The sequence below is a fragment of the Ascaphus truei genome, chromosome 17, assembly GCF_040206685.1.
Source record: "Ascaphus truei isolate aAscTru1 chromosome 17, aAscTru1.hap1, whole genome shotgun sequence".
Lineage (NCBI taxonomy): Eukaryota > Metazoa > Chordata > Amphibia > Anura > Ascaphidae > Ascaphus > Ascaphus truei.
In genome coordinates this window covers 40,000,640-40,025,535 of record NC_134499.1, presented here as the reverse complement: position 1 = coordinate 40,025,535, position 24,896 = coordinate 40,000,640, and the positions used below count along the sequence as shown (strand labels likewise).

Below are 24,896 nucleotides of genomic sequence, written 5' to 3'. Positions count from 1 at the left end.
AATGTAGAAAAGAAGGGAAGCTGAGCACACCGAAAGAAATGCAATAATTATAAAAAGTTCATTTTATTGACTGATTACAGTTACAAACCATCCAACGTTTCGGTGTACATCATCCCTGAAGAAGGTGTTTGTACACCGAAACGTCGGATGGTTTGTGACTGTAAACAGTCAATAAAATGAACTTTTTATAATTATTGCATTTCTTTTGGTGCGCTCAGCTTCCCTTCTGTTCTACATGCAGTTACCCTGACTAGGTTTTTTCTGCTTGCAGCACCCACTACTATTCCTGTTTGTTGCTCTTGTTCCCATAGAGTTGGGGCATCCCAAATTGCATTTATCTTGACTCTTGTGTGTTTCGCTAATGAATGAATGACCATTTTTTCCCCCTCACATTTAATGGGGGTTTTCTTTCCAACCCCCCACCCCCCCTCAATTTGTTATTAAATTAATGGTACGTCTTAGAATTGAGGAAATACAGTATATCTTATCCCTGACCTACAGAAGCATAAATCTCTGACAAACATTCTGCCGCAGATGTATGTATGTATGTATGTATGTGTATGTATGTGTGTGTATGTATGTGTGTCACGTGGGCACACAGGGAATGATGTGACGGCTTCCTATTGGCCGGCAGGATGCGGGACTTTTAAACCATCATATTGATTGCCCTGTCATGCACCTAAGGAGGTATCTCGGGAAGGAGGGGGTCTCCGGAGCTGAAATCAACGCGGTTCAGCTCCGGAGACCCTCTGCTTCAAACAACATTTTAAAGAAGTGTTGCCAGGGGCACTGCTTTAAAGTATATGCATATCTTTTACTCTTTAAACAGAAGAATTGAAAGGAATTATTACATATTGTTAAATAAAAATCTTTGTGTAGGTCCAAGTTATATAATGTGGTGTTACTAGTGAGAAAGTGTATCCACGATCTTTAATATACATGTATGCTTCATGCACTTAAAAGCAATTATAATGCATAAATATAACGTAGACAGGCGTAATGATGCAAAAAGCATACCTTTTCTGCTTCTTTGTTAGAAAGAATCTGAGGATAAACTCGGTTTAGCTGCAAAATTATTTTATCGACTAGTTGCTCATCTAGCCTGCCGTTGCTTGTTAAAAATGGTGTGTCTTGTAGCAAACGATCATAGAACAGATGGTCTAAAAATAAAGAAAGTCATTGTATTAGCAAAAACCAAATGGTTCAGAAAAAGTATACAATTTATTTGCACTAAATATCTCAAAATGAAACAATACAATTGCTAGTTATGACAGACAGAAAGTGAAACATACATAGAAACCAGTAATTATTTAAAAGGTGCAATCCACCCCGATTTGTATTCTTTGTGTGTTATACTTTTGTTATGGGCCTCACTGAGACATTGGGTGGAAAGAACATGGTTTGCAGTGACAAAAACAGAAAAGCCAGCGCATCATACAAAATGACACAACATAGTTTCCAGTGACTTCCTAGGTCAACAATCCCACGAGTTTTAAGGTGGTGGAGAAACCAGGCAGTATCGCAGTGATACTTAGTACTTGTTTTCAAGAATCAGTAAATACTTTTCTAGATGTAAATGAGATCACATGGCAGCGCTTCTCATCCCTAATGTCAATGCCGCTCTGAATTGTCGCTACTCTCAGTTAACGTTATGAACAGGTTATAGAAAGGGGAAAAAAACTGAGGATACAAAGAAAGAACTCAAAAATAGTGAGAAAAGGGGAATAAACAGGTGTGTGAGTTTGAGAAAAGGGTTCCCACGAAAACCTAGAAAATCAAACAAATAAACTTTGGTGTGAAGGAAACGGTGGAGTGTATAATTCAAAAATCAAGAGGTAAAAGATCACCTGAAAATCACTGAAGTTACGTTTAGCAGGAGGTCTTGGTTTGAGACAAAAAATAGCTCGACTTACTTTGCAATCAGGGACTAAAGTAGCATGATGTATAGCTAAACACTATTTAGATCATGATTGAGCCACCTCTTCTGAAGCAGGGATATCCTGAAAACCTGACCTGTTTGTGGCCTTTGCGGACTTGAGTTGGCCACTCCGGATGTATAAAACATTTTAGTGAACATGAGAATCATTATAAAACATTGGCTAGATTCAAAATCCATTTTTGTTTCTTTCATGTCTTTATCATTCCCGGTAGGACCAGGACTTCCTCCAACATTCTGAATTCCTGTATCATACCCCAAAGACCAGCGTCATCGCAATTAAACTCCATTACATTCAAATCTGGCAAAAATATTGAATACTGTAGGGGTTTTGTGTAAAACGCAGGGTACTAATCACGTGTTCATTTACTATTCTGTCCTTGAGTCATGAAATGTCACTTTATACGCTTCACACGTTTTGCCGCAGACAATCTGCAGATGTTGCAGCCGCCCTTCCGCGTTGTAGCGGGACACGACACGCCAGCAGGAGCAGACGCCATTGTGTTTGAATTAGGGGCGGATGCGCATGCTAGGTGTGTCCACGGGAAAAATAACGCCTACTACATCTGTATATTTTTTTGGGAGGTTTGATCCAGAGGACCTTTTTATCTTACACTATGACTGACAAACAGAGATTTCATTATTATAAAATGTAGTTAGTGAGAACTCCCAGGTAAATGTCACGGATAGGCTTGATGTACAGTATATATATATATTTGTATAGTACCATCTATGTACATATCGCTCCACAGCAGCAAGAAACGCTGACTTAGTAATATGAGACATAATGGGAATAAGCGCTCCTCTGAGGAAGCCAAATTATTGGTGAAACGCGCAAGGTTTGGAACCTGCAGCGTTCCGTAGAGACTCTCTGGCGGTCTTTCTTCAAACCCTGCGTTGCACGGCTGAGACGCTGACCGCGGCCGTCCGTCTGACGCTCGAGGTCTGTGGAGCCAGCAGGGAGAAAAGACTGCAGTGACAAAGGAGAGCGCGGGGGTCCCTACATAACACCCAACGTCAATCTGATATCGGCATTCTGTACGTGCATTTCAGCTATTTGGGAGCGTGTCACTCTAGTAATCAGATTACACCATGTCTTTTTTATTCTCTTGTGATCTTTGTTTGTGATACCTGCACAATCCGGCCATCTCTGCAAAGCAGATTCATTGCTTTCTAGAACCTTCATTTCATATCGATTGTGAATGAACTTTGAGTCTTTTATTTCTTCTAACATTACTGTAAACATTAGGGAAGAGGAGTTCCTGTTCTGAAGAGCTTACAATCTAAGTTGTATGTAGGAAGGACTTGTGGGGAGAAGCAGAAGCTGGGAGGAGGCTTCAGTGTGCTCACACGTGGTCACTGTGGCAGGATCACGAGAAGTCAAACCGGGCACTACTGTTGGCCTGGCGAGCCTCACGATAGTTCCTGCTGCAGTTGAGCGTGGCAGCAACATGGGACGGCGTTGGAAGCAGCGCAGGACCCGGACAGTCCCCAACGCAGGACCCGGACAGTCCCCAACGCAGGACCTGGACAGTCCCCAACGCAGGACCCGGACAGTCCCCAACGCAGGACCTGGACAGTCCCCAACGCAGGACCCGGACAGTCCCCAACGTAGGATCCGGACAGTCCCCAACGCAGGACCTGGACAGTCCCCAACGCAGGACCCGGACAGTCCCCCAACGCAGGACCCGGACAGTCCCCAACGCAGGGCGCACCAAAAAGTTATTATGTGAACTGACGTTCCATGCCCTGCGGTCCTGCGCTGCGGGCCGAGCCCGGCAGCCAGCATGCGGGTTCCTGCTCAGCGGGCTGCATGCGACTCTGCAGGCTGAGTTCAGTGAGCTGCATGCGGCCCTGTGGTCCCGCTCGGCGGGCTGCATGCGGCCCTGTGGTCCCGCTCGGCGGGCTGCATGACGCCCTGGGGTCCCGCTCGGCTGGCTGCATGCGGCCCTGGGGTCCCGCACAGTGGGCTGCATGCGGCCCTAGGGTCCCGCTCGGCGGGCTGCGGGGGCTACATGCGGCCCTGTGGTCCCGCTCGGCGGGCTGCATGCGGCCCTGTGGTCCCGCTCGGCGGGCTGCATGCGGCCCTGTGGTCCCGCTCGGCGGGCTGCATGCGGCCCTGTGGTCCCGCTCGGCGGGCTGCATGCGGCCCTGTGGTCCCGCTCGGCGGGCTGCATGCGGCCCTGGGGTCCCGCTCGGCGGGCTGCATGCGGCCCTGTGGTCCCGCTCGGCGGGCTGCATGCGGCCCTGTGGTCCCGCTTGGTGGGCTGCACGACGCCCTGTGGTCCCGCTCGGCGGGCTGCATGACGCCTTGTGGTCCCGCTCGGCGGGCTGCATGCGGCCCTGTGGTCCCGCTCGGCGGGCTGCATGAGGCCCTGTGGTCCCGCTCGGCGGGCTGCACGACGCCCTGTGGTCCCGCTCGGCGGGCTGCATGCGGCCCTGTGGTCCCGCTCGGCGGGCTGCATGCGGCCCTGTGGTCCCGCTCGGCGGGCTGCATGCGGCCCTGTGGTCCCGCTCGGCGGGCTGCATGCGGCCCTGTGGTCCCGCTCGGCGGGCTGCATGCGGCCCTGTGGTCCTGCTCGGCGGGCTGCATGACGCCCTGTGGTCCCGCTCGGCGGGCTGCATGACGCCCAGTGGTCCCGCTCGGCGGGCTGCATGCGGCCCCGTGGTCCCGCTCGGCGGGCTGCATGACGCCCTGTGGTCCCGCTCGGCGGGCTGCATGCGGCCCTGTGGTCCCGCTCGGCGGGCTGCATGCGGCCCTGTGGTCCCGCTCGGCGGGCTGCATGCGGCCCTGTGGTCCCGCTCGGCGGGCTGCATGCGGCCCTGTGGTCCCGCTCGGCGGGCTGCATGCGGCCCTGTGGTCCCGCTCGGCGGGCTGCATGCGGCCCTGTGGTCCCGCTCGGCGGGCTGCATGCGGCCCTGTGGTCCTGCTCGGCGGGCTGCATGACGCCCTGTGGTCCCGCTCGGCGGGCTGCATGACGCCCAGTGGTCCCGCTCGGCGGGCTGCATGCGGCCCCGTGGTCCCGCTCGGCGGGCTGCATGACGCCCCGTGGTCCCGCTCGGCGGGCTGCATGACGCCCTGTGGTCCCGCTCGGCGGGCTGCATGCGGCCCTGTGGTCCCGCTCGGCGGGCTGCATGCGGCCCTGTGGTCCCGCTCGGCGGGCTGCATGCGGCCCTGTGGTCCCGCTCGGCGGGCTGCATGCGGCCCTGTGGTCCCGCTTGGCGGGCTGCACGACGACCTGTGGTCCCGCTCGGCGGGCTGCATGCGGCCTTGTGGTCCAGCTCGGCGGGCTGCACGACGCCCTGTGGTCCCGCTCGGCGGGCTGCACGACGCCCTGTGGTCCCGCTCGGCGGGCTGCACGACGCCCTGTGGTCCCGCTCGGCGGGCTGCATGCGGCCCTGTGGTCCCGCTCGGCGGGCTGCATGCGGCCCTGTGGTCCCGCTCGGCGGGCTGCATGCGGCCCTGTGGTCCCGCTCGGCGGGCTGCATGACGCCCTGTGGTCCCGCTCGGCGGGCTGCATGACGCCCTGTGGTCCCGCTCGGCGGGCTGCATGCGGCCCTGTGGTCCCGCTCGGCGGGCTGCATGCGGCCCTGTGGTCCCGCTCGGTGGGCTGCACGACGCCCCGTGGTCCCGCTCGGCGGGCTGCATGCAGCCCTGTGGTCCCGCTCGGCGGGCTGCATGCGGCCCTGTGGTCCCGCTCGGCGGGCTGCATGACGCCTTGTGGTCCCGCTCGGCGGGCTGCATGCGGCCCTGTGGTCCCGCTCGGCGGGCTGCACGAGGCCCTGTGGTCCCGCTCGGCGGGCTGCACGACGCCCTGTGGTCCCGCTCGGCGGGCTGCACGACGCCCTGTGGTCCCGCTCGGCGGGCTGCATGCGGCCCTGTGGTCCCGCTCGGCGGGCTGCATGCGGCCTTGTGGTCCCGCTCGGCGGGCTGCATGACGCCCTGTGGTCCCGCTCGGCGGGCTGCACGACGCCTTGTGGTCCCGCTCGGCGGGCTGCATGCGGCCCTGTGGTCCCGCTCGGCGGGCTGCACGACGCCCTGTGGTCCCGCTCGGCGGGCTGCATGCGGCCCTGTGGTCCCGCTCGGCGGGCTGCATGACGCCCTGTGGTCCCGCTCGGCGGGCTGCATGCGGCCCTGTGGTCCCGCTCGGCGGGCTGCATGACGCCCTGTGGCCTCCTGTTCGACACCCCTGCTTTACAGAATAATGGCCTTAATCCTCATTACACAAGTAACAGTTGTGTATATAAAATACTTCTCTAAGCTGTACAAATTCTACCGCCCTTTCTTTAAATGAGTCACACACATTAACTCATAAAACAGAGGTGACTCACTCAATGTAATCGTTTCAATATGAAGAGCAGAGATATTTTAAGGTGGATTTGATGCATAAATGTCAAAGAATTCTTCATGACCATTCAATCCCTGCATACGTATAGTGTATGTATATATATATATATATATATATATATATATATATATATATATATATATATATATATATATATATATATATATATATATATATATACTGTATCTATAGTACAGAGGCAATTAGTAACGCAACATACAACAGTTAAGAGTTTAAGATATGATGGTATAAAGACAGAATATTCCACGGGCCAAAATACATTTGAAAAAATAAAATAATTTATATATATATATATTTTGTATCGATTAAGGTTTATATTCACTAAAGCAGCGATGCGCAAACTGGGGGGCGCAGGGTTTACAGAGGCCCCGCGCGCTTCCGAACGCGCTTAAATTAAGTGCCGGGGAAGCGGCGAAGGCCTCTGCAACCCTCACTTACCTCGGCTCCGGTGGCTTCCTAGACATGTCGCCATGGCAACGCGGCTTCGTCATGTTGCTATGGCAACGTGACATCACGACCCAGGGCTCCCTTCTCCCTGCTCTCTCCTCACACAGACAGCTTGCTCTCTTCTCCCTGCCCCCTCCTCACACAGGCAGCCTGCTCTCTTCTCCCTGCCCCCTCCTCACACAGGTCACACAGGCAGCGTGCTCTCTTCTCCCTGCCCCCTCCTCACACAGGCAGCCTGCTCCCTTCTCCCTGTCCCCTCCTCACACAGGCTGCTTGCTCTCTTCTCCCTGCCCCCTCCTCACACAGGCAGCCTGCTCTCTTCTCCCTGCCCCCTCCTCACACAGGTAGCTTGCTCTCTTCTCCCTGCCCCCTCCTCACACAGGTCACACAGACAGCCTGCTCTCTTCTCCCTGCCCCCTCCTCACACAGGTCACACAGGCAGCCTGCTCCCTTCTCCCTGCCCCCTCCTCACACAGGTCACACAGATAGCTTGCTCTCTTCTCCCTGCCCCCTCCTCACACAGGCAGCGTGCTCCCTTCTCCCTGCCCCCTCCTCACACAGGTCACACAGGCAGCTTGCTCTCCTCCCTGCCCCCTCCTCACACAGGCTGCTTGCTCTCTTCTCCTTGCCCCCTCCTCACACAGATAGCTTGCTCTCTTCTCCCTGCCCCCTCCTCACACAGGTCACACAGACAGCCTGCTCTCTTCTCCCTGCCCCCTCCTCACACAGGTCACACAGGCAGCTGGCTCTCTTCTCCCTGCCCCCTCCTCACACAGACAGCCTGCTCTCTTCTCCCTGCCCCCTCCTCACACAGGTCACACAGGCAGCTGGCTCTCTTCTCCCTGCCCCCTCCTCACACAGGCAGCCTGCTCTCTTCTCCCTGCCCCCTCCTCACACAGGTCACACAGGCAGCGTGCTCTCTTCTCCCTGCCCCCTCCTCACACAGGCAGCGTGCTCCCTTCTCCCTGCCCCCTCCTCACACAGGCAGCCTGCTCTCTTCTCCCTGCCCCCTCCTCACACAGGCAGCTTGCTCTCTTCTCCCTGTCCCCTCCTCACACAGGCAGCGTGCTCTCTTCTCCCTGCCCCCTCCTCACACAGGCAGCTTGCTCTCTTCTCCCTGCCCCCTCCTCACACAGGCAGCCTGCTCTCTTCTCCCTGCCCCCTCCTCACACAGGCAGCCTGCTCTCTTCTCCCTGCCCCCTCCTCACACAGGTCACACAGGCAGCCTGCTCTCTTCTCCCTGCCCCCTCCTCACACAGGCAGCCTGCTCTCTCCTCCCTGCCCCCTCCTCACACAGGTCACACAGGCAGCCTGCTCTCTTCTCCCTGCCCCCTCCTCACACAGGTCACACAGGCAGCCTGCTCTCTTCTCCCTGCCCCCTCCTCACACAGGCAGCCTGCTCTCTTCTCCCTGCCCCCTCCTCACACAGGCTGCTTGCTCTCTTCTCCTTGCCCCCTCCTCACACAGGTCACACAGACAGCCTGCTCTCTTCTCCCTGCCCCCTCCTCACACAGGTCACACAGGCAGCTGGCTCTCTTCTCCCTGCCCCCTCCTCACACAGGTCACACAGGCAGCCTGCTCCCTTCTCCCTGCCCCCTGCTCTCTTCTCCCTGCCCCCTCCTCACACAGGCAGCCTGCTCTCTTCTCCCTGCCCCCTCCTCACACAGGCAGCCTGCTCTCTTCTCCCTGCCCCCTCCTCACACAGGTCACACAGGCAGCCTGCTCCCTTCTCCCTGCCCCCTCCTCACACAGGCAGCGTGCTCTCTTCTCCCTGCCCCCTCCTCACACAGGCAGCGTGCTCTCTTCTCCCTGCCCCCTCCTCACACAGGCAGCGTGCTCCCTTCTCCCTGCCCCCTCCTCACACAGGCAGCGTGCTCTCTTCTCCCTGCCCCCTCCTCACACAGGCAGCGTGCTCTCTTCTCCCTGCCCCCTCCTCACACAGGCAGCCTGCTCTCTTCTCCCTGCCCCCTCCTCACACAGGCAGCTTGCTCTCTTCTCCCTGCCCCCTCCTCACACAGGCAGCCTGCTCTCTTCTCCCTGCCCCCTCCTCACACAGGCAGCTTGCTCTCTTCTCTCTGCCCCCTCCTCACACAGGCAGCTTGCTCTCTTCTCTCTGCCCCCCTCCTCACACAGACAGCTTGCTCTCTTCTCTCTGCCCCCTCCTCACACAGGCAGCCTGCTCCCTTCTCCCTGCCCCCTCCTCACACAGGCAGCCTGCTCTCTTCTCCCTGCCCCCTCCTCACACAGGCAGCCTGCTCTCTTCTCCCTGCCCCCTCCTCACACAGGCAGCCTGCTCTCTTCTCCCTGCCCCCTCCTCACACAGGCAGCCTGCTCTCTTCTCCCTGCCCCCTCCTCACACAGGCAGCCTGCTCTCTTCTCCCTGCCCCCTCCTCACACAGGCAACCTGCTCTCTTCTCCCTGCCCCCTCCTCACACAGGCAGCCTGCTCTCTTCTCCCTGCCCCCTCCTCACACAGGCAGCCTGCTCTCTTCTCCCTGCCCCCTCCTCACACAGGTCACACAGGCAGCTTGCTCTCTTCTCCCTGCACCCTCCTCACACAGGTCACACAGGCAGCTTGCTCTCTTCTCCCTGCCCCATCCTCACACAGGTCACACAGGCAGCTTGCTCTCTTCTCTCTGCCCCCTCCTCACACAGGCAGCCTGCTCTCTTCTCCCTGCCCCCTCCTCACACAGGTCACACAGGCAGCGTGCTCTCTTCTCCCTGCCCCCTCCTCACACAGGCAGCTTGCTCTCTTCTCCCTGCCCCCTCCTCACACAGGTCACACAGGCAGCGTGCTCTCTTCTCCCTGCCCCCTCCTCACACAGGCAGCTTGCTCTCTTCTCCCTGCCCCCTCCTCACACAGGCAGCTTGCTCTCTTCTCCCTGCCCCCTCCTCACACAGGCAGCCTGCTCTCTTCTCCCTGCTCTCTCCTCACACAGGCAGCTTGCTCTCTTCTCCCTGCTCTCTCCTCACACAGGCAGCTTGCTCTCTTCTCCCTGCCCCCTCCTCACACAGGCAGCTTGCTCTCTTCTCCCTGCCCCCTCCTCACACGTCACACAGGCAGCTTGCTCTCTTCTCCCTGCCCCCTCCTCACACAGGTCACACAGGCAGCCTGCTCTCTCTCCCTGCCCCCTCCTCACACAGACAGCCTGCTCTCTTCTCCCTGCCCCCTCCTCACACAGGTCACACAGACAGCGTGCTCTCTTCTCCCTGCCCCCTGCTCTCTTCTCCCCGCTCCCTCCTCACACAGACAGCTTGCTCTCTTCTCCCTGCCACCTGCTCGCTTTCCCTGCCCCCTCCTCACACAGGTCACACAGGCAGCCTGCTCTCTTCTCCCTGCCCCTTCCTCACACAGGCAGCCTGCTCTCTTCTCCCTGCCCCCTCCTCACACAGGCAGCTTGCTCTCTTCTCCCTGCCCCCTCCTCACACAGACAGCCTGCTCTCCTCCCTGCCCCCTCCTCACACAGGCAGCCTGCTCTCTTCTCCCTGTCCCCTCCTCACACAGGTCACACAGGCGGCGTGCTCTCTTCTCCCTGCCCCCTGCTCTCTTCTCCCCGCTCCCTCCTCACACACAGCTTGCTCTCTTCTCCCTGCCCCCTGCTCTCTTCTCCCTGCCCCCTCCTCACACAGGTCACACTGGCAGCCTGCTCTCTTCTCCCTGCCCCCTCCTCACACAGGCAGCGTGCTCTCTTCTCCCTGCCCCCTCCTCACACAGGCAGCCTGCTCTCTTCTCCCTGTCCCCTCCTCACACAGGCTGCTTGCTCTCTTCTCCTTGCCCCCTCCTCACACAGGTCACACAGGCAGCTTGCTCTCTTCTCCCTGCTCCCTCCTCACACAGGTCACACAGGCAGCTTGCTCTCTTCTCCCTGCCCCCTCCTCACACAGGTAGCTTGCTCTCTTCTCCCTGCCCCCTCCTCACACAGGTCACACAGGCAGCTTGCTCTCTTCTCTCTGCCCCCTCCTCACACAGGTAGCTTGCTCTCTTCTCTCTGTCCCCTCCTCACACAGGTCACACAGGCAGCTGGCTCTCTTCTCCCTGCCCCCTCCTCACACAGGCAGCTTGCTCTCTTCTCTCTGTCCCCTCCTCACACAGGTCACACAGGCAGCCTGCTCTCTTCTCCCTGCCCCCTCCTCACACAGGCAGCCTGCTCTCTTCTCCCTGCTCCCTCCTCACACAGGTCACACAGGCAGCTTGCTCTCTTCTCTCTGCCCCCTCCTCACACAGGCAGCCTGCTCTCTTCTCCCTGCCCCCTCGTCTCCTCCAATACAGGCGTGGGGAGGCGGAGCCTGAGGACTGTGACATCAGGATGCAGGGAAATCTGCCGCCTTATGCCGTGCATATAGTGCCCGTGACGCGACTAACGTCACCCGTTGCCATCGCCAACCACAAAAGTTGAATTTTGCGATGCAGCGACCTGGCCATTGATTGGTTCAGAGGCGGTCACATGAGGCGACAGCCTCTGAAAAATCAAATTTGACCGGCTACCAAATTTTTGGTCGCGCCGTTGCTCCCGGCGCGTCGTGCTTACTATAAGCGTTAGCGACGATGCATTTGTTTTGGAGCGACGTTGCGTCACTGTCGCAAGGTACTCTAAGCGCAGACTTAGGCCGTGTTCAGGGTGCCAGCTACGCGACATGCGCACGTCCGTCGCAATTTCAGGTTGTTCGGTCGGAGAGTCCAAACTGAAAACTCCACCGGCGGCACAGTGCAGCGTTGACGCTGCTACATTTTGCCGCTACAACCAAAAATGATATTTGGGGCGGCAGTCGCGTCACGTGAGCTGGTTCAGCAAACCAGCTCTGTGACACGTTCGCCCCGCCCCCAAACGCCGCGACCCGTCTCCTGCAGCCTGAACACAGATCGCTGGGCTGCAGGAGCACGCGGGGGAGGCGCGCACTGACGCTCGCGTCCGTAGCAGCCACCCAGAACACGGCCTTAGGCCTGGGCAAATCTAACACTGGGCCTAAGACAAAGCCTGGAGAGACCCCAACAAAAAGTGAAGAGGAGGAAGCACCAGAGAAAGAAACACTGAAGAAGCAGATTGGCAGGACGTGAACCAGGGCTGGGGCACGGAAAGGAGCGCGCGCAGGAGACGCGCCGAGGAACAGTGTCAAATCCCGGAGAATAAGTCAGGATAATTAACCCTTAGGCTGCGCTGTAAGTCATCGGCCCCTTTTGTTAGCGCTGTCTGTGCGGAGGGTGCACCAGACTGCAGAGAGAGAGGGAGAGAGAGGGAGAGAGAGAGAGGGAGAGAGAGAGGTTGAGGGAGAGAGGTTTAGGGAGAGAGGTTTAGGGAGAGAGCATGAATCATACGGATGTACAAAACTGCTCGGGTAGCTTGGAGGCAAACGGAAGGAGAGAGATGGGGTGTTAGCTAGAGATGGGGTGTTAGCAATAGATGGGGTGTTAGCAATAGATGGGGTGTTAGCAATAGATGGGGTGTTAGCAATAGATGGGGCGTTAGCAATAGATGGGGCGTTAGCAATAGATGGGGCGTTAGCAATAGATGGGGCGTTAGCAATAGATGGGGCGTTAGCAATAGATGGGGCGTTAGCAATAGATGGGGCGTTAGCAATAGATGGGGCGTTAGCAATAGATGGGGCGTTAGCAATAGATGGGGCGTTAGCAATAGATGGGGCGTTAGCAATAGATGGGGCGTTAGCAATAGATGGGGCGTTAGCAATAGATGGGGCGTTAGCAAGAGATGGGGCGTTAGCTAGAGATGGGGCGTTAGCTAGAGATGGGGCGTTAGCTAGAGATGGGGCGTTAGCTAGAGATGGGGCGTTAGCTAGAGATGGGGCGTTAGCTAGAGATGGGGCGTTAGCTAGAGATGGGGCGTTAGCTAGAGATGGGGCGTTAGCTAGAGATGGGGCGTTAGCTAGAGATGGGGCGTTAGCTAGAGATGGGGCGTTAGCTAGAGATGGGGCGTTAGAGAGAGCTGCGCTAACAGCGGAAAGTTTAGAACAGCTTTATAAAGATTCATGGAAAGGTCAATTTTTTTAATGCGCAGAATCAAAAATATATGTTCATTATATATTAATAATCACAGATAACTATTCTTGTAGTTATATTTATAAGGCGTCAGTAATCTCTACTTCTGTTTTCCAGCGCCATATGTAAGAAAAGTCTGTTTCTTCAAGTTGATCCACTTTTAGGGGCGAGAAAGGCTGACACCATCTTTAACATATACGTGTACTATATGTGCATCAAGTAAACGCATCCTTAACCAATCTCTGCTGTTACACAACACGTCTTACATCTTGCACATGCAAGTGGAATAAAAAGCAAAGTACTGTATATTGTGCTGTAGTAAGTACTGTATATTGCGCTGTAGTAAGTACTGTATATTGTGCTGTAGTAAGTATATTGTTAAAGGATTATTAAAGACAGCTACGAAGCTTAGACATACACCTTTACAGCTGTATTTTATCAGTAAGTGACATGCAATGAATCCAAGTCACGGCGATGAATGGATAACGACGCGTTATGGAATTTGTTTACAAAGCTCAGGAATGTGATGACCAATAAACCTTCAAAGTAAAATATTGAGTTTTATGAACTTACATACTAAAAAAATAAATAAAACATGATTACTATAGCTGATAAAAAATGTTTTAATGCTGATTGGCCGTAACTGTTTAATGGTAAGAAAGGGTTCGTGTTGGAACTTGTTTGCTTGTAGAATGTATTTTCCACCAATGTTATGAAGTTGTTTTTGTACAAAAAAAAACCTATCAAACACTTCACAGACAGCCACTAAACGTGAATTACAGACGGGTGAAGGAAGCACTTTCTTAAAATGTAATGTCATATTTTGGGACTAAGGGCGTGGAAATAATTAATTAGGTCATTGAAGTAATTAGTTTTGTCTGCCATGTTGATTTTTGTTTTTAAACATTTAAGAACTCAATATGATTTTGATTTTATGATCATATTTGTCATTTCAAAATACGAAGCATTTTGTTGTGGAACTTTAAAAAACAAAAAAAAATTTTCTCTAAATATAATACAACCGCAAATTATTTTTGGAAATACTTGTTTTAATCATGTGATTTCCGACATGGAAAGTTGTGTTAATTCCACTTCAAAGCAAAAAAAAAAAGGACAATTGTACAATGTAAAATGAGGCAATTTGTGATACAGGATACGATTAGTTGTCAGATGTCACAGCGCTACTTGTGACCCCGTCACAGCGCGTGGTTCCACAAGGACAAACTCAGCGACTAGAATATCCCCATTGACGCTAAATTCTATTTTGGTTACTGGCTATAGTGTTACTATGCCCAGACAATGCATAGCTAACATCTGCGATGGACTGGGGACAGCCACACAGTTTGTAGGAAACACTCTTTCCCTTCTTTCTCTCAATTATACTGCAGAAAATACAAACATATTTTAAACAACTGCAAACAGCGAGGCACCTAAAGCAGCCGCAGGTTATTAAAAAAAAAAAAAAAAAAAAGTGAAATCTAGATAGAAAATAGGCCTACAATAAGCCTTAAATCGGAATATTACATAGACAAGAGGTGGCCAACTCCAGTCCTCAAGGGCCACCGACAGGTCAGGTTAAGGATATCCCTGCTTCAGCACAGGTGGTACAATCAGTGGCTCAGTCAAAGAAAAAAAAATGAGAGGTAATACTGGATGTGGATGTGTATTACCTCTCTGGGCGTGTACGTGTATACCGGTATTACCTCTCTGGGCGTGTCTGTGTATACCGGTATTACCTCTCTGGGCGTGTATGTGTATACCGGTATTATCTCTCTGGGCGTGTATGTGTATACCGGTATTACCTCTCCTTGGGCGTGTATGTGTATACCGGTATTACCTCTCCTTGGGCGTGTGTGTATACCAGTATTACCTCTCTGGGCGTGTATGTGTATACCGGTATTACCTCTCTGGGCGTGTATGTGTATACCGGTATTACCTCTCTGGGCGTGTATGTGTATACCGGTATTACCTCTCTGGGCGTGTATGTGTATACCGGTATTACCTCTCTGGGCGTGTATGTGTATACCGGTATTACCTCTCTGGGCGTGTATGTGTATACCGGTATTACCTCTCTGGGAGTGTATGTGTATACCGGTATTACCTCTCTGGGAGTGTATGTGTATACCGGTATTACCTCTCTGGGTGTGTATGTGTATAGTGGTATTACCTTTCTGGTCCTGTATGTGTATACCGGTATTACCTCTCTGGGCGTGTATGTGTATACCGGTATTACCTCTCTGGGTGTGTATGTGTATACCGGTATTACCTCTCTGGGCGTGTATGTGTATACCGGTATTATCTCTCTGGGCGTGTATGTGTATACCGGTATTACCTCTCTGGGCGTGTATGTGTATACCGGTATTACCTCTCTGGGCGTGTATGTGTATACCGGTATTACCTCTCTGGGCGTGTATGTGTATACCGGTATTACCTCTCTGGGTGTGTGTATGTGTATACCGGTATTATCTCTCTGGGCGTGTATGTGTATACCGGTATTACCTCTCTGGGTGTGTATGTGTACACCGGTATTACCTCTCTGGACGTGTATGTGTATACCGGTATTACCTCTCTGGACGTGTATGTGTATACCGATATTACCTCTCTGGACGTGTATGTGTATACCGGTATTACCTCTCTGGACGTGTATGTGTATACCGGTATTACCTCTCTGGGTGTGTATGTGTATACCGGTATTACCTCTCTGGACGTGTATGTGTATACCGGTATTACCTCTCTGGGTGTGTATGTGTATACCGGTATTACCTCTCTGGACGTGTATGTGTATACCGATATTACCTCTCTGGACGTGTATGTGTATACCGATATTACCTCTCTGGACGTGTATGTGTATACCGGTATTACCTCTCTGGGTGTGTATGTGTATACCGGTATTACCTCTCTGGACATAGTGACCTGACCGGCTTAGGGGGCTGCGAGATTTCCCCGAGCAGGGCTGGTGCTAGGCAGGTTCCTCCATCCTGATTAGCTGCATTACCCATCAGCAGCCAATCAGGAGGTGGTGTCTGGAGCCCATGGATGGAGAGGAGGAAACAGCATGGAGCAGAGAGCTGTGTGTGGCGCACTTGTCACCATTGTGCGCAGTATTTTTGGAGAAGCCCCCCCCCCGGTAAAATATATATAGTATGGTATTAAAGCTGCCAAAGTGACCCAGGCAAAAACGGTATGTAGTGATGCTCTGTAACACTATAGAGTGCTGCGTTTGCATTTTCATAGATAGAGATGCACTTTTCATATAAATGCAGCTGCCATTAGGCTAACTGACATAACATTTATAGTACATTATAAGACAAATAATAGTTCATTGAAACAGTAGTTTGGAAGCTACAAAATATTACTATCAAGACAGAATACATATTCTAAGAATGACTTGTTAATAAAAAAAGTGAACATTAATAAAGCTATGAAACAGCTGCCGTGAGCAGAAAGATACACACATTTATAAGAATAGTTCATAGAGAAAATGATAATGGCAGAAAAATGTATCAGCTAGAGCGGTATTAACACAGGGGGGCTCAAGCCCCCTCCCCCAGGTCAGGGTTTCCAAGATATCCCAGCTTCAGCACAGATGGCTCAATCAGAGACTCGGTGGAAACGGCATCACCTGTGCTGAAGCAGGTTATCCTGAAAACCTGACCTGTTTAGGGGGGGGGGGGGTTGAGGACTGGAGTTGAGAACTGGAGTTGAGAACCCTGTATTAACAAATTAACAGATCGACGGAAGCAAATTATTATTATGTAATCAACAAAACTTGTACAGTGCCGAGTAAAGATGAAGAAAGGCATTACTCCATAACCCGCAGTGAAAGGGTTACACTCTCCTGTGCATTGCACACTAGCTGCCCCTGCAGACAGCAGTGAAAGGGTTACACTCTCCTGTGCATTGCACACTAGCTGCCCCTGCAGACAGCAATGAAAGGGTTACACTCTCCTGTGCATTACACACTAGCTGCCCCTGCAGACAGCAATGAAAGGGTTACACTCTCCTGTGCATTACACACTAGCTGCCCCTGCAGACAGCAATGAAAGGGTTACACTCTCCTGTGCATTACACACTAGCTGCCCCTGCAGACAGCAGTGAAAGGGTTACACTCCTGTGCATTGCACGCTAGCTGCCCCTGCAGACAGCAGTGAAAGGGTTACACTCTCCTGTGCATTACACACTAGCTGCCCCTGCAGACAGCAGTGAAAGGGTTACACTCTCCTGTGCATTACACACTAGCTGCCCCTGCAGACGGCAATGAAAGGGTTACACTCCTGTGCATTACACACTAGCTGCCCCTGCAGACAGCAATGAAAGGGTTACACTCTCCTGTGCATTACACACTAGCTGCCCCTGCAGATGGCAATGAAAGGGTTACACTCCTGTGCATTGCACACTAGCTGCCCCTGCAGACAGCAGTGAAAGGGTTACACTCTCCTGTGCATTACACACTAGCTGCCCCTGCAGACAGCAGTGAAAGGGTTACACTCTCCTGTGCATTACACACTAGCTGCCCCTGCAGACAGCAGTGAAAGGGTTACACTCTCCTGTGCATTACACACTAGCTGCCCCTGCAGACAGCAATGAAAGGGTTACACTCTCCTGTGCATTGCACACTAGTTGCCCCTGCAGACAGCAGTGAAAGGGTTACACTCTCCTGTGCATTACACACTAGCTGCCCCTGCAGACAGCAATGAAAGGGTTACACTCTCCTGTGCATTACACACTAGCTGCCCCTGCAGACAGCAGTGAAAGGGTTACACTCTCCTGTGCATTACACGCTAGCTGCCCCTGCAGACAGCAATGAAAGGGTTACACTCTCCTGTGCATTACACGCTAGCTGCCCCTGCAGACAGCAATGAAAGGGTTACACTCCTGTGCATTGCACGCTAGCTGCCCCTGCAGACAGCAATGAAAGGGTTACACTCTCCTGTGCATTGCACACTAGCTGCCCCGGCAGACAGCAGTGAAAGGGTTACACTCTCCTGTGCATTACACGCTAGCTGCCCCTGCAGACAGCAATAGTATATCTCTCACACATCAATAATATCAGCCTCATAAACTCGGACCAGTGGCCGGAGATCTGTGTCCCATTCCTTGGCAGTTAGTCACTGATTTGCAATGCCTTGCTGGCCCAGCTGGAAGCCAAGGGGTTAATGGGGTTAGATGCCCAGACACCAGAAGGGTGCCCGGTGCCCTTCCCTGCAGATCTGCACAGGCACTTTCATTTGGGGGAAGAGAGTTACAGTAAAGTCTTATCTGGCTGCCCCTGATCCCCCCCCCCCCCCCTTATTCTGCACAATGCCTGGCGAGGAGTTAGGCTCAGGGGGTCACTGACCTGCCATGGTGGGGTGTGGGTGCTGTACAGCAGCACCTCCCGGACTCAGCACCCCTATCCAGTTTAAGCAGCTCCCCAGGAGACTTCCTTATTTGGCTGCCTGGCTGTCCCTCCCATGGCTGCTGAGTGGCAGCACAGCAAGTCCCAGAGCCGCCAGGCATCAGGTTACACCCAGAGCCGCAGCCTCCCTGTGCCAGGGCCACTTAAGGTGGAACTGCAATTAGAAGGTGACCCCCCCCCCCTGCAATTAGAAGGTGACCCCCCCTGCAATTAGAAGGTGACCCCCCCTGCAATTAGAAGGTGACCCCCCCCCTGCAATTAGAAGGTGACCCCCCCCCTGCAATTAGAAGGTGACCCCCCCCTGCAATTAGAAGGTGACCCCCCCTGCAATTAGAAGGTGACCCCCCCCCTGCAATTAGAAGGTGACCCCCCCCCTGCAATTAGAAGGTGACCCCCCCCTGCAATTAGAAGGTGACCCCCCCCCCTGCAATTAGAAGGTGACCCCCCCCCCTGCAATTAGAAGGTGACCCCCCCCCTGCAATGGAAGCTGCACTTGTACTGGGGAATTAACCCTGCAGCTGCCAGAGGAGCCCGCAATGCATGGCTGTAGAACTAGCACTGTAATTATGACACAACTCAGAACCTAATTTGCTTTTCTCTAAAACAAGAGTCACAAACCTGTGAATTGTCATTTTTAAACATTCTCCCTGCAAATCAGTGGGCATTGTATTATACTGTATTGTATCTCTTTATTTATATAGCGCCATTAATGTACATAGCGCTTCACAGCAGTACTACACGTGGTAATCATATAAATAACAATTAATACAAATAACAGGTCATGGGAATAAGTGCTTCAGACATAAACGTAACATTTAGGAAGAGGAGTCCCTGCTCCGAGGAGCTTACAATCTAATTGGCATGTAGGAGGAACGTACAGAGACAGGAGGGGGGAATTTTGGTACACTGAAAGCCCCCAAGGGGTGATTACCAGGAAAGGGGGGGGGTGACATGGGACTGGAGAAGCCCCCCCATCCCATCAGATGTATCTCTGTGACATTGAGTAAACCTGTCTGACCTGTTGCTGGGGAATGAAGGGTTTAACCAGGGATGTAATGTGATGGATTTCAGGGCATTGGCTGCTGGGTGAGCAGGGAGAGGTGAGCAGGGAGAGGTGAGCAGGCAGAGGTGAGCAGGCAGAGGTGAGCAGGGAGAGATGAGCAGGGAGAGGTGCCCATTACGTCATTTATTCTAAATTTCACTCCAAACATGCACCAATTTGCATTATTTCATATTCTATTTCCTAAACAAATCCTCGGAAGGGCGCTCCCTCCCGCTCCCTCCCGCTCCCACTCCCACACCCTCCCACTTCACGAAACAGAATATAAATTGGTGCAAATGGGTGAATACTTGGAGTGAAATTTAGAAAAAATAACAGTCAGGTCATTTATAAATAACATTCTTCCTCGCCAGCGCTTCTCGCGCGCGTCGCACCTGTCACCATTTTGCCCAGTATTTTTGGACAAGCCACCTGGCAACCCTAGCTGCGGCTTCCTATCGGCCCAAGTGTCGCGGGAGTTTTACAAAGCAGAGCGAAACCGGCACTTCCTTGTGAAATATCTGTGTAACAGGGGGTCCCGGAAGTGAAATTAGTGGGGTTCAGCCCCAGAGACACCCTGCTTCAATCCTATGTTAATCTCATGCTCCTTAAAAAAATAAAAATGAACAAAGTCCACGTGGTACCATCTGTCATTAATATATATATATATATATATATAGCAATGCTCATCTGCATGTCTTAGGCAGGTCTGCAACCCCGCCTTTCCCCATTATCACCCAGCACACAGCACTTCCACTGCAGCAAGGGATTCTGGGAAATGACATGCAAATGAGCACACAGTGCCACTTTTTGCTTCAAAAACCATTTTTAACATGGTTCCCTGCATACCCAGTTTACCAACCCCAGTGGGGACCACTGATGAGACCAATAAAGGTCGAAACAGCTGTGTGTGGGTGGGTTTTCTGGGTATGCATCTTAACCCTGGCTGTGCTAAAAGCTGTGACCATGCAGCAAGCTTAAGCCTATAGGGAACCATGTTAAAAATGGTTTTTGAAGCAAAAAATGGCACTGCGTGCTCATTTGCATGTCCTTTCCCAGGCTCCCTTGCTGCAGTGGAAGTGCTGTGTGCTGGGTGATAATGGTGAAAGGCGAGGTTGCAGACCTGCCTAAGATATGCAGATGAGCATACAGTTGTATTCACACACACACACACACACACACACACACACACACACACACACACACACACACACACACACACACACACACACACACACACACACACACACACACACACACACACACAAATAAATACTCTGTTGGTGAAATGTTAGTTGTGTAAAACGAAGGGACGTGTGTCATAAGAAAAAGACAAGGCATCATAACCACAACATATTTGCATTGGACATATACAGTATAATATCCAACAAATGTATAGCAGAAAATAATCTTTACTATACAGAATATAAACATATAATTTTTATTTTCCTGAGACACGTGTCCCTTCATTTTCTTTAATGTAAAGAAATAACATTTCACCAACAGAGCATTCATGTATATACACATTCAAATATTTCCCTTGGATGAAAACAATATTGGCTTTATTAAGTAGTAGACATACCATCAAAGAAAAAAAAGAACAGCGCACGACTCTGTGTTATCAACAAAAATATATTGACATAAGGTGATAAATGCACGTACAAGAAAAACGTAATTTCAGGCAATACATGAATTTTGGCACATGTTACCAACTGGAGCAGCGTTCACACAGATTCCCTCTCCAAACAGCACTGGGACCCGGTATCCGTTTGGTAGTCTGGACAGCCCGTCCTCTGCAGGCACCGTCTTTCCTCCCCGACACCGACTCGGCTCCCGAGATAAGTCCCACTCTCACTCCGGCATTGAGTCCCACACTGAGCCTCTCACTGGCGCCCGCTTGACGTCACTGAGTGCTCGTCGGGTGTAATCGGGCAGATAGAGTAAAAGTACCTGCGCTGCGGGGGGTGATCGCAGGCGCTGTCAGGGACGAGCGGCAGACCCGCTGGCACTTAGGAAGGTGGGGGCTGAGCAGGGAGCGTTCCTGAGGATCCGCGCGGCCCGATAGCATAGGGCGCCGCCATGTTGTGTCTAGCACATGCGCAGTACCATGTGCGACGGGAGGCACTGAGGAAGTTTGCGCATGCGCAGTGAATAGTGCGCGAAGGCTGGCCAATAGAACAGAGGCTCTGAGCTGGGACTACAATTCCCATGAGCCTCAGCAGGGACATGTGATGCCAGGGAGCGAATAGGAGAGGAGGATTTGCTGGCAGGAGGAAACGGAAGCGTGGGGGAGAGACCACGATAGCAGAGGGTCCTGGAGGAGCAAGGGGAGTGGAGGTGTGTGTTGCAGGGGGTCAGTGACCCACCTGCATAGGCCAGAGGTTCCCCTTAGGCCCCAGTGCAGACCCTGAGTCACCACCAGCTTGTGGTACTGCAGGGAACAGCCATATATATAGGGACAGCATACCCGTTACTGTACTAGCAGACAGGGACACAGTATTCTTCCTGCGCTGCTGTGCGGTCAGGGGTTTGGGATCAAGCTGTTGGAGACAAGCAACTACTCGTGGGAGACTACGCTGGATCGGCGGATCCTTTGCGCAGTACAGTTACCGGCTGCTGGAGCGGCCGGAAGGTATTATAATAAGTGCACCAACACCGGTACCTGCAGGCGCTGATCCCGCCTTGGGGGAGGGTTCTTTGGGGACACTGGGTTGAGTGACCAAGGGACTGGTCCAGTACATTGGACACTGTGTGGGGTACCCGCGGTGGTGGGAGAAGGGGACATTGCTCCAGGTGAAGTGTGGCAAGGCCACAGGTGTCTGATTGCTCAGTACCAGCTACTCATGCACTGTGATTATATGTGTTATATGTGTGATTATATGTGTTATATGTGTGATTATATGTGTTATATATGTGATTATATGTGTTATATGTGTGATAGGTGTATGTTTAGGTTTTGCATTCACTTACTAGTTAAAGGTTACAACGTTGAGGCTTATTATCATTATTCTTGCCTAGGGGGATCTTACTTATTGGGGATCCTGGGTAAGTGGAGGCGCTGCCAAGAACATATTGTTACCCCAGTATCCCAGTTAGCGGAGGCCCAGATCTCGCTGAGCCAGCAGGTATATACAGCATTAGTAATCTCTCTATATCAGCATTAAAGAGGGCTACACAGGTAACAGGCAAAACTAGGCCTACAAGATAGGAGACCGTATAGCCTTGTGCTGGATGGAAAATCGAATCTATATTAAAATCCCATGGCTAGCAGCCAACTATACGTAGCTTGTTAGTACATAGAGTAATAAATCATATTTAGCAGAACAATATCTTCTCCATCAGTATACGTCTGGGCGTAATGCCCACACTCCTATATGGCCTTTTGTACCCAAAATGTTCTGTAAATAATTCACTGGTTCTAACCTAGGAGTGGCCAACTCCAGTCCTCAAGGGCTACCAACAGGTCAGGTTTCCGGATATCTCTGCTTCAGCAACTTTCCGGATATATGTTAAGGTTACACATCTTAGCAAATAAATCCCATTGTACCTTTTGTGCAGTAACATGCTTTAAATGCTAGACAGAAAAAACACCTTTCAGCTTCATACATCAGTTTGCGCTTATCTGGAGCTGAGTGAGGTGTCCACAGATGCCATGGGACAGGGTACCCCACAGATGGCCAGGGAAAGAGGACCCCACAGATGGACAGAGAAAGAGGACCCCCCATCCCTGTCCCACAGATGGCAGGGACAGGGGACCCCACAGATGGCCAGGGAAAGAGCACCCCACACATGGCCAGGGACATGGGACCCCACAGATGGCCAGGGGACCCCACAGATGGCCAGGGACAGGGGACCCCACTGACAGGGACAGGGAACCCCACAGATGGCCACGGACAGGGGACCCCACAGATGGCCAGGGACAGGGGACCCCACAGATGGCCAGGGACAGGGGACCCACTGATGGCCAGGGCCAGGGGACCCCACTGACGGCAGGGACAGGGGACCCCACTGACGGCAGGGACAGGGGACCCCACTGACAGCAGGGACAGGGGACCCCACTGACGGCAAGGACAGGGGACCCCACAGATGGCCACGGACAGGGGACCCCACAGATGGCCAGGGTCAGGGGACCCCACAGATGGCCACGGACAGGGGACCCCACAGATGGCCACGGACAGATGTGCACAGACTTTGCAGTTACAAAAAAAGCCCTTTTATCAATATCTTAAAACGTAGTAAAAAGGATTTAGCGTTCCTGCTTTTAAAACTGTAACAAGTCTACTTTCTTAACATTTCAAGCACGGGGTGCATCTGATGCTGGGAAAGTTTACACTGATGTACTGTTTGTCCCACTTAATACACTGCGCTGTACAATGTCACCGGGAGGGTTAGAAATGAGAAACAGGAAACAAGATCACGTTACAAACTTGTATGGGAACAATGAGAGTTTAATCATCAGAGATACACGAAGAAACTGTTTAACTGACCAAGAGCCAGCTCTAAACCTCCCAGCACCCCCAAACTGGAAGGCTGGTCCCAGCACCCCCAAACTGGAAGGCTGGTCCCAGCACCCCCAAACTGGAAGGCTGGTCCCAGCACCCCCAAACTGGAAGGCTGGTCCCAGCACCCCCAAACTGGAAGGCTGGTCCGCAGTCATTGTCCCCTTGACCTTGGGATTTCCAGCCCTGTTCTGTAACCCCCCCCCCCCCACATTTCATATCACTTCCCCCCTCTGCCCTCATGCTGGATAGCACCCAGTACTCACAGTGCCTGGATCTGGGGATCATCATTCATTGCTCTGAAACCTGCTGCTGTCACATACACCAGCTCATGTCACATACATCAGCTCATGTCACATACATCAGCTCATGTCACATACACCAGCTCATGTCAGCAACTGGCTGTACAAAGCCGCTCACAGGGAAGGAAGTGAAAGTATGAGACATGTAAACACGGCAAGCTGGGTCCCACAAGTATGTCAAACTGCCACTAGTGATGTGTCCAGCAGAGGGCGCCTGGGAGGGATTGATACAAAGCAGTTACTGGAAAGAGTGCTGGGCTCAGACATTCTGTTACTGCCTGTCTTAAAGGCACACCTACCAAGTCTCCTATAGGCCCATGTTCTCTAAGGGGTGCTAGGCTTTAGTACATCTAACTCCTATTCAGATGTATTGGAGTAAAGAAATGCTAAAACTTAGCCCCCGTTAGTGAATATGGACCTTAGGGAGTAGAGATGTTCAAACTTGTCCCGTTTTGGTTCTCAAAATTGCCCCTCAAAACGTTAAAAAAATTTTTTTTTGACATTTTGCTGAACGTTTGCTGTATTATATAAAATAAAAATAAAAAACGGGGGATTGGTGCCACTCTCGTCCAACGGCGATAAGAACGTCATCAAAAAAGGACTAAGTGTAATGTTTTCAAAAGATGCGTTAAAAATACCAAGGTCACGTGATGTTGCGAGTTGTTTTTTTATGCGAATCTTTCCACAAATCGTTTAGCTAAAACAGTTTTCACACCTCTGTTAGGGAGGAAGTCAGGTCAACTGTCCAGGATCCCAAATTCTTCAGTAGTGCATTGTTTCTTGTCCATCAGATATATATAACCGAGACTGTAAGCTGTGCGGGGAAGGGACTTTCTTTCCTTTTATCTTTGTTCCAGTTATTGTATTCTCATGTTTTGCAATGTATTGTCTCTTTTGTACATTGCTGCGTCCAT

The 24,896-nt window shown here is 52.2% G+C and overlaps 1 protein-coding gene across 3 annotated transcripts in view; it reads right to left on the bottom strand.

Annotated features, from left to right (window-relative positions):
• The window catches only part of CARD19 (caspase recruitment domain family member 19), a 36,654-nt gene extending 12,485 nt beyond the window's left edge, over positions 1 to 24,169 (bottom strand). The window contains exons 1-2 of one of the 3 annotated variants that reach the window (XM_075574904.1): positions 23,947 to 24,169; positions 1,018 to 1,160 (exon numbers count right to left, since the gene is read on the bottom strand). In XM_075574904.1, coding sequence (XP_075431019.1) covers positions 1,018 to 1,160; positions 23,947 to 23,971 — 168 coding nt within the window. In that variant the 5' untranslated portion in view covers positions 23,972 to 24,169. Of the gene's footprint in view, positions 1 to 1,017; positions 1,161 to 18,082; positions 18,234 to 23,946 lie in introns of those variants that run through there. The other 2 variants (XM_075574905.1, XM_075574907.1) reach the window with 2 other exon arrangements.
• Between the last annotated feature and the right edge of the window lie 727 nt (positions 24,170 to 24,896).